General features: G+C 40.5%; 2 protein-coding genes across 2 annotated transcripts; one reads left to right on the forward strand and one right to left on the reverse strand.

Annotated features, from left to right (window-relative positions):
- The first annotated feature begins 982 nt into the window (after positions 1-982).
- LOC113643164 (uncharacterized protein K02A2.6-like) lies at positions 983-6,372 on the forward strand. The gene has a single exon (XM_027147264.2). The coding sequence runs from the start codon at positions 2,270-2,272 to the stop codon at positions 5,564-5,566; it is 3,297 nt and encodes a 1,098-aa protein (XP_027003065.2). The 5' UTR covers positions 983-2,269; the 3' UTR covers positions 5,567-6,372.
- Positions 6,373-10,334: 3,962 nt separating this feature from the next.
- On the reverse strand, positions 10,335-11,228 carry LOC113642734 (odorant receptor 131-2-like). Its single transcript, XM_027146349.2, has one exon. It carries the CDS (start codon positions 11,190-11,192, stop codon positions 10,335-10,337), a length of 858 nt encoding a protein of 285 aa, XP_027002150.2. The 5' UTR covers positions 11,193-11,228.
- Between the last annotated feature and the right edge of the window lie 242 nt (positions 11,229-11,470).

The following is an 11,470-nucleotide window of genomic DNA, read 5'->3' on the forward strand; positions in this document are numbered from 1 at the left end:
GTCCATACCCCGACTACAGTCATACCTACTGTAATAATTTTTCTCTCTCACTGTGAAGCTAAATATGCCACTCCTGAGTTCCTAGCCTGATTGTTTCTTCTTACAGAGCTACTTCATCAAGCCTGATGTTCTACCACTGGCTGGAGTCTCGTCGCCCGTCGTCACCTTGCCAGGGATTGATCTGCATGGTCAGCCAGTGTCTATGGGATTGTGGTGGATTTAGCCACCGGGAGACTGTCATGCCTTCGTTTGAACCAATGTTGTGTCAGTCGGCTGTATGGCCTGGGGTCTCATTTATAAAGCGTGCGTACGCACAAAACGGGGCTGGAAACGTGTGTACGCCAGTTTTCACGCAAAGGTTGTGATCTATAAAAAACAAACTTGACGGGAAAATGTGCGCACCTTTAAGGAAACTTTGAGACGTGCGTACGCACATTCTGGAGACAAAGGGAATTGGCAACACAGATGGTGAGGTCGTGAACTGAAGTTAGATTGTAGAAAATTCACGTGAGAAGAACAATTATAAGAATTAATGACATTTAATTTTCACCCCATTCCATAAGTTATATCCACATTATCATGAAGATTAAATCCAACAGTGTTATTTGTGCCGATTGTTTTAGGCTATATACATCTAGTAAAAGCCAAACGTAATTCAAAATGTATTAAAAATAAAAATAAAGTATTAAATAAAAAAATAAATAGCAAAGTCTGCAAATACAGCCATGAAGCACAATCGCTACTCATCATCGGTCCTAACTATTATGGTGTTCATTACAAAACCGTCATGAAGAAGCATGTGTACACTATAACATTTTCGTCTTAAATTTTCGCCCACAAAATAATTCTGTGATTTTGTCAAGTTGTTAACGGTCAGTCTAATTGCTAGAAACATATAAATCCTCCAGTGACCCGGGTATGTAATGCTTCATGATGGCACTGCTGGCACTGTTGGAGGATTACGCCAATGGCAGAATAAGGAGAGAACGAGTTTTCAGGGACCATGATGATTTCCTTGCCCATTATGATGACTGGCTAATAAACCGATTTATATTCCCTATAGAGCTGTGCTCTTACAGTAGATCTATGTGTTGAATTGGGTCCAGTCTTAGAGAGGGCAACAACCCGGAAGCATGCCAGTCCAAATGCAAGTCCTCACCACTCTGGGGCTCTTGGCAACCGGCTATTTCCAGCGGGAATTGGCAGACAGATAAATTATTTATATTAAAAAAAAAAACTATAAGTAATCTTCCACTTTGTGTCTAAGACCTTTTTGTATATGAAATAATTCTATTGGAATCTATCATCTCACCCTATATGTCTGGTATATCAGAGCCATCCCTGAGTGCCATAATATCTGTCGTTTTGAATGGTATACTTAATATGGGTAGTCGATACATCAGGCTACCCTACACTGGGCGAGAACAGGCCAAAATAAAAATGCAATTTGCAGCAATGTCTGGTTTCCCAAATGTAATCGGCGCAATTGACTGCGCTCATGTTGCTATAAGGGCACCATCTGAAAATGATTTTGCTTATGTTAATATAAAGCATGTGCAGTCTGTTAATGTGCAAATCATATGTGACTCCAACATGACCCTCACAAACATTGTGGCAAGCTGGCCTGGTTCAACACATGTTCCTTTACACATAGCAGTATAAGGAACAGACGAAATGCAGGCGCAGTACGTGATGGCTGGCTTCTTGGTGAGTTTAATGTAGTATTATGTTACTTACGGTAATGTTATGAGGCATGCAGTATGCTTGGGAACCTATATTGGGGGTGTTACGGGATTGGGGGAGGAGAATAAAAGTTCGTTTAAGAAGTTATGGTCGGCTGTCGCGTGGTTCATTATGAAAGGTTTATGTTGTACCTATTAAACGACAGAACATGGTGTCAGAAGTATAGCGGGTGTGCGTTATGCACAGGTTTGTTAGCAAACTTGCATTCTGTATATTTGTAGTTTCGTTTGTGCCGTCAGCGTGAAGGATTGGCGAGACGAGTTAGCACGGTGAATGCCTTGATCTATACGATGGGGGGGAAGTCGAGGATATACTCACCTCCCTGCATTTAAGTCCTCAAGCGGCGAGTGACTATGAAGTAGTAAAGAACAGATTGAATGATCACTTCGTAGCTCGAAGGAACGTGATTTTTGAGAGGGCGAAGTTTAATCAGCGGCAGCAAGAAGTGGGCGAGTCCGTGGATCACTTCATAACGGCGTTGCACTGTTTAGCCGAGCACTGTGGATACAGCGATCTGCACGATGAGATGGTAAGAGATAGACTCGTCGTGGGTCTGACAGATAAAAGGCTGTCAGAACAGCTACAGCTGGACCCTGAATTGACACTTGAGAAGGCTGTCGTTCGAGTTCGACAGAGTGAACTAGTAAAAAAACAACAGGAACAGCTCAAATCAAACTTCAAGTGGGACATGGCAAACGAACAGCTGGATAGTGTACAAACTAAACAGTACAGTAATGTGAAAACAAAACCAGTAAAGCCACTTTTTGGACAGCTGGCAAGGAAAACACCTCAAATAAAGCCTAAAAAGCAGATGCTATGTATGAGATGTGACAATAAGGGGCATAATTTGCAGCGATGCCCTGAGGGAGAGGCAATATGTCACCTCTGTCATAAGAAGGGACATTATGCTAGAGCATGTAAGTCAAAGACGGAACATGAGGTGAATATAGCAACTTCAGATACAATGGAGGACATTGCATTTCTTGGTTCACTGACATCTGATGTAACAGGAAGGCCCTGGATGACTGAAATACAAATTGACAATCTCAAGACAATGTTCAAAATTGACACTGGGGCTGATGTAACAGCAGTCCCAGTTACACTGTACAACCGGGGCCAGTTCCAAAAACTGAAACCTCCCAGGAGAGTCCTGCAGGGACCAGGTGGAACATCACTGAAGGTAAAAGGGAAATTCTCAGCAACCCTTGGCAAGCATAACAAACATACGACTCAGGAAATCTATGTGGTGGATGGGTTGTACATGCCTTTGTTAGGTAGACCAGCAGTAACTGCACTTCAACTAGTAGCTAGGCTTGATGTTGTTAGCTTAACTTCTAAAGAAAGGGTAGAAAAGGAGTTTCCACAACTCTTCAGTGGCTTAGGCAAAATGGACGGTGAGTACAGCATTGTGCTGAAACCAGGTGCAATACCCTTCTCCATATCGACTCCAAGACGCATTTCCCTCCCTCTCTTACCAAAGGTGAAGGAAGAATTGAGGCGTATGGAACAGCAGGGTGTAATTTCAAAGGTGGAGGAGCCAACTGAATGGTGTGCTCCCATGGTTGTGGTGCCGAAGAGTTCAGGTAAAGTGAGAATTTGCACAGATCTCACGGAATTGAACAAATCGGTTATGAGAGAAAAACACCCTCTCCCTTCAGTAGAAAGCACATTAGGACAACTTGCAGGAGCCAAAGTGTTTTCCAAACTTGACGCCAATGCAGGGTTTTGGCAGATTCCACTTTCGAAGGAATCCTCTTTGCTCACCACATTTATAACTCCATTTGGCCGGTACTGCTATAACCGTCTATGCTTTGGAATCTCTTCTGCACCTGAGCATTTCCAAAAGCGCATGTCCAGGATTCTTGAGGGACTGGAAGGTGTTGTTTGTCAAATGGATGATGTGCTCGTATGGGGATCATCACAGAGTGAACATGATGAGAGGCTGAGAAGGGTGCTCTCAAAGCTTCAGGAATCTGGAGTCACACTCAATGAGAAATGTGAGTTTTCAAAGACAAAAATCAAGTTCCTTGGACAGATCGTTGAGGCATCCGGGGTAAGCGCAGATCCGGATAAGCTGGAAGCAGTAAAAGCAATGAGACAGCCATGTAATGTCAGTGAAGTAAGGCGGTTTTTGGGAATGGTAAACCACCTCGGTAAATTCTTACCACATTTGGCAGCAAAAACGCAGCCACTCAGAGACTTACTGAAAAAGTCCAATATGTGGGTTTGGGGGTCGAATCAGCAAGAAGCCTTTGAGAAAATCAAAGAGGAACTGACAACACCTCCAGGTTTGGCGCTGTATGATCCGAATAAGGATACAGTTGTTTCTGCAGATGCCTCATCATATGGACTAGGTGCTGTTCTCCTCCAGAAGCAAGCAGACAATGTATGTAAACCTGTGGCATATGCTTCCAAGGCTCTCAGTAACACAGAGCAACGTTATGCACAAATAGAGAAGGAGGCATTGGCCTCCACATGGGCGTGTGAGCGGTTTGCAGAGTTTCTCATTGGGAAGCGTTTCCACATTGAAACCGATCATAAACCTCTTGTTCCTCTGCTTGGCTCCAAGACATTGGACGAACTCCCTCCACGCATTCAGCGTCTTCGCATGCGTCTTCTGAGGTTCTCATACACCATATCACATGTGGCTGGCAAAAACATTGCGACAGCAGATGTGTTGCCTAGAGCTCCCGTGAATAGTACAGCGGAAGGGCTTTCTGAAAAGGATATTGACCTGTATGCTGACTCTGTAATGGCGAGCCTTCCAGCTACTGCAATGAGGCTCAAAGAGATCCGGGAGCACCAAGAAAAAGATTTTATACTCCAGCAGCTAAAGAAGTACTGTGAGGAAGGTTGGCCAAGTAAGTTCTCGGTTGACCAAACTATCCGGCCTTACATGGCTTTCTCAGGGTCCTTTTGTATGCATGATGGGCTCTTATTGAATGGACTCAGGATTGTCATTCCGAAATCGCTCCGAGCAGATATCCTGGGAAAGTTGCATGAGGGGCATCTGGGCATAACTAAGTGCAGAGAAAGAGCTAAGCAGTCAGTTTGGTGGCCAGGTCTCAGCAAAGACCTTACACAAATGATTGAGAACTGTGACACCTGTGCTCGGGAAAAAATTAACTTTAATGAGACATTGATGCCTACTGAGTTCCCAACGAGGCCTTGGTCTATAGTGGGAGCAGATTTGTTCCAGAAAGACAACATGCACTACTTGGTCATTGTGGACTACTTTTCTAGGTTTTTTGAAGTTTCCAAACTGTCCTCGACATCAGCGGAAGCTGTAATTGAGCACTTCAAATCCATCTTCGCACGTCATGGAATTCCTGAGGTGGTGCGCTCGGACAACGGGCCACAGTTTGCTTCTGAGGGTTTCCAAGCCTTTGCACGGGGCTGGGGTTTTGACCATGTGACTTCAAGTCCTCGCTTTCCACAGAGTAATGGGGAGGCAGAGCGTGCTGTAAGGACCATCAAAAATCTCCCCAAGAAGAAGTCTGCGGACCCCTACCTCGCACTTATGGCTTACCGAGTGGCCCCTCTCGCCAACGGTTACAGTCCTGCCGAGCTCCTAATGGGAAGAAAGCTCCGAACGCGAGTTCCGGTGATTCCGTCTCAGCTCATTCCAGAGACTGCAGATTTGGAAAAGCTAACACAGAAAGAACTGACATATAGACTGAAACAGAAACAATGTTTTAACCAAAGACACAAAGCACGTGACATGACGTTTTTGCGTCCAGGTGAAAATGTGTGGGTCAGAGACACTTCTGAAAAGACACTTCTGTTGTGTCTAACACTGGCTCTCCCCGGTCTTACCTTATAGAGACACCCAGAGGTACCTTAAGGAGAAACAGGTTTCATCTCTCACCATCTCCAATAGCTCCTGTGACTTCTGACCTTCCTGACTCGGTGGAGATGCAGGCATCTCCGCTCATTGAAGATTCATCCAACACGGCAGAAGTTCAGTTGGGTTCCCAACCGAACTCTCCATGTACCAGTCGGTACCCTTCCAGGATTAGAACTCCCCCGGGTATCTAAAGGACTTTGTTTGTACTTAGAGAGAAGCACCGTGTGGTCAATGGGGCAGAGTAATCCCCACACTCGGTTGAAGGTTTTGGGTAGTCCACCCCATCCTTCTAGGCAGAGAAACTCCTCTCTTGCGAAAGTGTAAAAAAAAAAAGAAAAGAAAAAAAAAAGGAAGATTGTTGAAAATTGTTGCCTTTATATTTACATGTTCAGTGTCTAATAAGAAGGTCAAGTATAGTCATTGTTGGTTTGTTTGCTTCCCCGTGTGTTAAATAAAGAAAAGAAAAGTAAGAATCTTATTTGTGAAAGGGGGATGTAGTATTATGTTACTTACGGTAATGTTATGAGGCATGCAGTATGCTTGGGAACCTATATTGGGGGTGTTACGGGACTGGGGGAGGAGAATAAAAGTTCGTTTAAGAAGTTATGGTCGGCTGTCGCGTGGTTCATTATGAAAGGTTTATGTTGTACCTATTAAACGACAGAACATTTAACAATATTAAAGAGTAGAAACTGTAACAATTTTGTTTTTAATATAATTATAACAATGTTGCTTTTAATACAATTATAATCTGCAGGCGACAGTGGCTACCCCTGAGACGCTGGCTCCTCTATGGGGTCAGAATTGTTTCGTTATTCTGAATAAATACACTATGATCCACAAATAAATATAAAGAGTTTCACAAATATTTTTACAAATTTCACAAAAAGAAATGAAATTCACAAATAAATAAAATGGGATTTGCAAATAAAAAAAAATATTTATAAATTGTATTTATTTGCGAATTGCTTCCTGCTCATTTGTGAATCACGGCACGCATTTGTGAATCGCGTTCTGTGCATTTGTGGATTTGAAACATTTCTAACGTCAAGACATGCAAGAATCCACAAATAGGTGGACTCCGCCCACCGTCTACTCCAGCCAATCACGTTCTGATTTACTCGCTCTTCACACTACCCCTGGACCCATTGATGATGATGAAATCGTTTCCAAAGAAAGCAGAATTGAACTAACCCTTAGTGCTGGCTACGTGATTGGTTTGAGGTAGACCGTGCCACGATTGGTCAGCGCCACGAGACCGTTGTCCGATTGGCTGGAGTAGACGGTGGGCGGAGTCCACCTATTTGTGGATTCTTGTGCACGTCTCGACGTTAGAAATGTTTCAAATCCACAAATGCACAGAACGCGATTCACAAATGCGTGCCGTGATTCACAATTGCACAGAACACGATTCATAAATGAGCAGGAAGCAATTCGCAAATAAATACAATTTATAAATATTTTTTTTATTTGCAAATCCCATTTTATTTATTTGTGAATTTCATTTCTTTTTGTGAAATTTGTAAAAATATTTGTGAAACTCTTTATATTTATTTGTGGATCATAGTGTATTTATTCAGAATAACGAAACAATTCTGACCCCATACTCCTCACCCCATTTTTAAACTCGCAGAGCGCAGAGGAAACTCATAACAACGTCCACTCTCGTGCCCGCGCAGTGATTTGCATTGACTATTTATGGTTAAAAATGGGCGTGTACAGGGCGGGATTTGAGGCTGGTTCACGTACCCACATCTGAGAGTGATCTGTGATTTATAAAGGGAACATTGCTTACAGGTGTGCGTACGCACGGTTTTATAAATCGGAATTTTTTTTTTTTTTTGGCGTCGCTTTGAGAATCGCTTTAATTAAAGTGAATAAAATACCCTACTTAATGGAGTTTCTACTTACACAATTATTTAGGTATACATACATATATTTTTCATAATAGAGAGTGCGATATTTTTAAATAATTTTTTGGGGGGGATTTTATATATATATATATATATATATATATATATATATATATATATATATATATATCTTCTGCTTCCATACTTTTGTAAAGCTGCTTTGAGACAATGGGAATTAAAAGCCATACAAATAAATTGAACTGAATTGAATTTAATTTGTAAGTGACTATTTTCTAAGGGAACATACACCCCAAACACATTCACATTCACATAAATCATATTTAACTTACACTCAGACTAAGGCACACAAATACAGCTGTCAAATGCTAAATTGATTTGGGGTTAAATGGACAACCTCCAAGATCCCAAACAGTCTGGCTTTAAAGCAGCTCACTCTACAGAGACAGCCCTTTTGGATGTCTCTGAGAAGCTACATACTGCTAGATCAGCCAAACTGTCATCCGTCCTTATCCTCCTTGACCTTTCAGCAGCGTTTGATACGGTCAACCACAAGACTCTCTTATCCACCCTCAAGAGTCTTGGGATTTGCGGATCAGCTTAGGAATGGTTTGCCTCCTACCTGGAAGGACTCTCATATCAGGTAACATGGAGGGGAGTGACATCTGCTCCACGCAGACTCTCCACTGGTGTTTCACAGGGCTCAGTACTTGGTCCTCTTCTTTTCTCCCTGTATACTCACTCTCTTGGGGAAGTTATTTCATCACATGGGTTCTCTTACCACTGCTATGCTGATGATACACAACTTATCTTCTCTTTCCCACCCTCAGATGCCACAGCTTCTGACCGGATCTCAGCATGTCTGGCAGAAATTTCATCATGGATGACTGCTCATCAGTTAATGCTCAATCCTAGCAAAACTGAACTGCTGTTCATCCCAGGTGATTCATCCTCAGGTCATGATCTTGCTATATCCTTGTACAACGATCTGATCTCCCCTTCAGCCACAGCTCGCAACCTTGGGGTAACCATGGACAATCAACTATCCTTTTCCTCTCATGTTGCTAATGTGACTCGCTCATGTCGGTTTCTTCTCTACAACATTAGAAGGATTCGGCCATTTTTGTCCACACAGACTGCTCAGGTACTTGTTCAGTCTCTTGTCATTTCTAGACTGGATTACTGCAATGCACTGCTGGCAGGTCTAACTATGAACGCAATCCGTCCTCTGTAAATGATCCAATATGCAGCTGCCCGGCTTGTTTTCAACCTGCCAAAGTTCTCGCATACCACCCCCCTGCTGCGATCCCTCCACTGGCTTCCTGTAGCTGCACGCATCCGATTCAAAACACTGATGCTGGCCTACAAAGCCAAAAATGGACCAGCTCCCTCTTACCTCAAAGCCTTCATCATTCCTCGCACTGCACCCCGCACCCTCCGATCTACCAGCACTGCTCGACTGGTTCCACCATCTCTCAGAGTAAGAGGCATGTATACTACAAGACTCTTCTCTGTTCTGGCACCAAGGTGGTGTAATGAACTTCCCCTAGAGGTCCGGACAGCTGAGTCACTGGCTATATTCAAGCGGCGGTTGAAGACCTACTTATTCAGGAAACACTTCAACTAGCACTTCTTTCCTTATCTTTTGCATTTATAAAAATAAAAAAATAAAAAAACCTTTGAAACTTTTTCATTGTAACTTTGAACAAATGTTTTAAACTCATGGTATCTTGTCATATATATATATATATATATATATATACTATATTTAATTAGACTGTGTTTTATTTAATCTCTTTCAATTTCTTAGATAAGCACACAAAGTCTGATTCTTGAATTATACTCATTTTGAATAATTTTTTCTTTGTAAAAACATTTGCTTTATATGAATGGTAATGTCAAGAAACAGTGTTTTATAAGATACACAATCTCAAATATTCTTATTTTCTTCTTTTTAAAATGCCTTTTCTGTGTATTTGCTGCCAAATATAATATAACAATAGTCACGTACAATGTGTATTTGTGTACAGATCGTAGATATTGAAACTAAAACATGATTTAACTTACACAATTAAACTGTAAATACTTAATATACTGTTTAAGTAAAGTTTTTAGAAGTTTTAGAACTTAGAATTATATTAATATAGAATACAGTAATGAAAGTGTAGGATTTTTTACACAGCCAGAAACCCTGCTGCCATTATTTAACTGCTAATTTATGGATTTTTTTATACTACATGGCTTTGAGTGTTTCTCTTGACCCAGATTATGCTGTTGCTTTTTACACCAGAATAAAGCTTAATTTACATGCACAGGTTGTATGGTATGACTTTTATTTTGTCTGGAACACATGTAAACACCATGTATCTTATGTCTCATATAATTAATAATCTTTATTATTAATATTCTAATTAATAATTATTGTGCCAATGACAGATTTTTTTTCTTCTTTAAACATTTTAATTAACATGTGACATGTTTAATAGCTTTAGTTATGCTGTCATAATGCTTCACTTTAGTTTCATTAGATGATGTGAAAGAATAGGGGCATTGCAAATACTAGGGCATTCTACATTTGATTATAAACTAAATATATTGGATTTATTTCTATTTCACTATTGCACACAATTATCTCACAATTGCTTAACTGTCACTTTTATTTTGCAAACCATGCATGTTATCTTTTTGGTAAATATTTATATATGTAACCTTTTTTTATAATAATTAACTATCACATATCCCATAGGTACATGAAGCCATAGCTGACTTTTGTTTAATAATAATGTAGTCACCCTTTTGTTTTGAATTGTCCTAAGCATCTTTATTTTGTATAACAATAGCGACTTTATATATTATATATAAGCACATAATAATTATGTGTTATGTGTGGTTTTTATTTGACTTTTCTTCTTATAACACAAGAACTTCCTTTTCAGATATGATGACAACATTTGGTCTCTCCACCCATATATAATGGGACTTAAAAATCTGGGTAAAACCTGAACAAACAGAAAATTGATATATCTTATTTCAGATGTAAATGTAGGGAAAAGGGTGGTGAAGAAGCTTTCAAGTGGTGGGCCAATATATGTGAACATACACAGCACAAGTTGCAATCCATGTAAGATGATTGTGTTGCGAGCCTTTTTGACCTGTGAGCCAGCAGCTTTGGCAGCAAACATGATCCTAAAGTATGTATACACCAAAGTAAGCCAGACAAATGAAAGGTAGATCAGATGTGAGATGTTCCTTTTTTCCACCAAATATGGATGCCGAAACACAGAGTCTCGAGTGCAGATGACTGGCGAATAAAAAAATTCTGATGGCTCAGTGGCTACAAGAATGAACAGATCTGGCAAAATGGGGATTGAACCCAGAAACCAGATGAGACTAATCAAGATATATGTTCTTCGCATCGTACAGATCTGGCTGTGATATAATGGGTTACAGATTGCTATATAACGTTCTATGGCCATACCAGCAAGATTTAGTGGAGTGTTGAGTGTTGTGAATACCGCAATTATTAAAAGGACACAACATAAAGAGACATTAATCCTATAGAAAATGTATACTATAAGGTGAAGCATCACAGAAATTGTCAGCTGAATCATGTCATTCACAACCATATGAATGAAGAGTATGTAGCGAGGATTCTCATTAATAATCTCATGACTGACAAAGGTGTGGACAAGTGTACCATTAATATAGTTGATGAAGACATACAAAAGCATAAGTATCACATTCTTGGACACAGCTGTGATGTATCCATCCCTTGCCTTTGTTTGGGTGATGTTGCTATATATGTAGGAGTCCATCCCTTACTGCTGTTTTTGAAGTACCCTACAAAAAATACAAAAGAGACATTTCTTTATCCAATACTACATCAATAATATCCTAATATTAGATATTTTTTTACTGTATCAATTGAGAAAGATCAAAGGATATAGCATTCTATTCAATTTGCCAAACAACAGTATATGATTCTTTATATTATTAAAATCAATAGAAA

Source organism: Tachysurus fulvidraco, chromosome 5, assembly GCF_022655615.1.
Source record: "Tachysurus fulvidraco isolate hzauxx_2018 chromosome 5, HZAU_PFXX_2.0, whole genome shotgun sequence".
In the NCBI taxonomy this organism is placed as follows: Eukaryota; Metazoa; Chordata; class Actinopteri; order Siluriformes; family Bagridae; genus Tachysurus; species Tachysurus fulvidraco.

Excerpts from the sequence above, each read along its gene's own strand:
- LOC113643164 (XM_027147264.2), top strand. The coding sequence starts at position 2,270 with ATGGTAAGAGATAGACTCGTCGTGGGTCTGACAGATAAAAGGCTGTCA.
- LOC113642734 (XM_027146349.2), bottom strand. The coding sequence starts at position 11,192 with ATGCTTTTGTATGTCTTCATCAACTATATTAATGGTACACTTGTCCAC.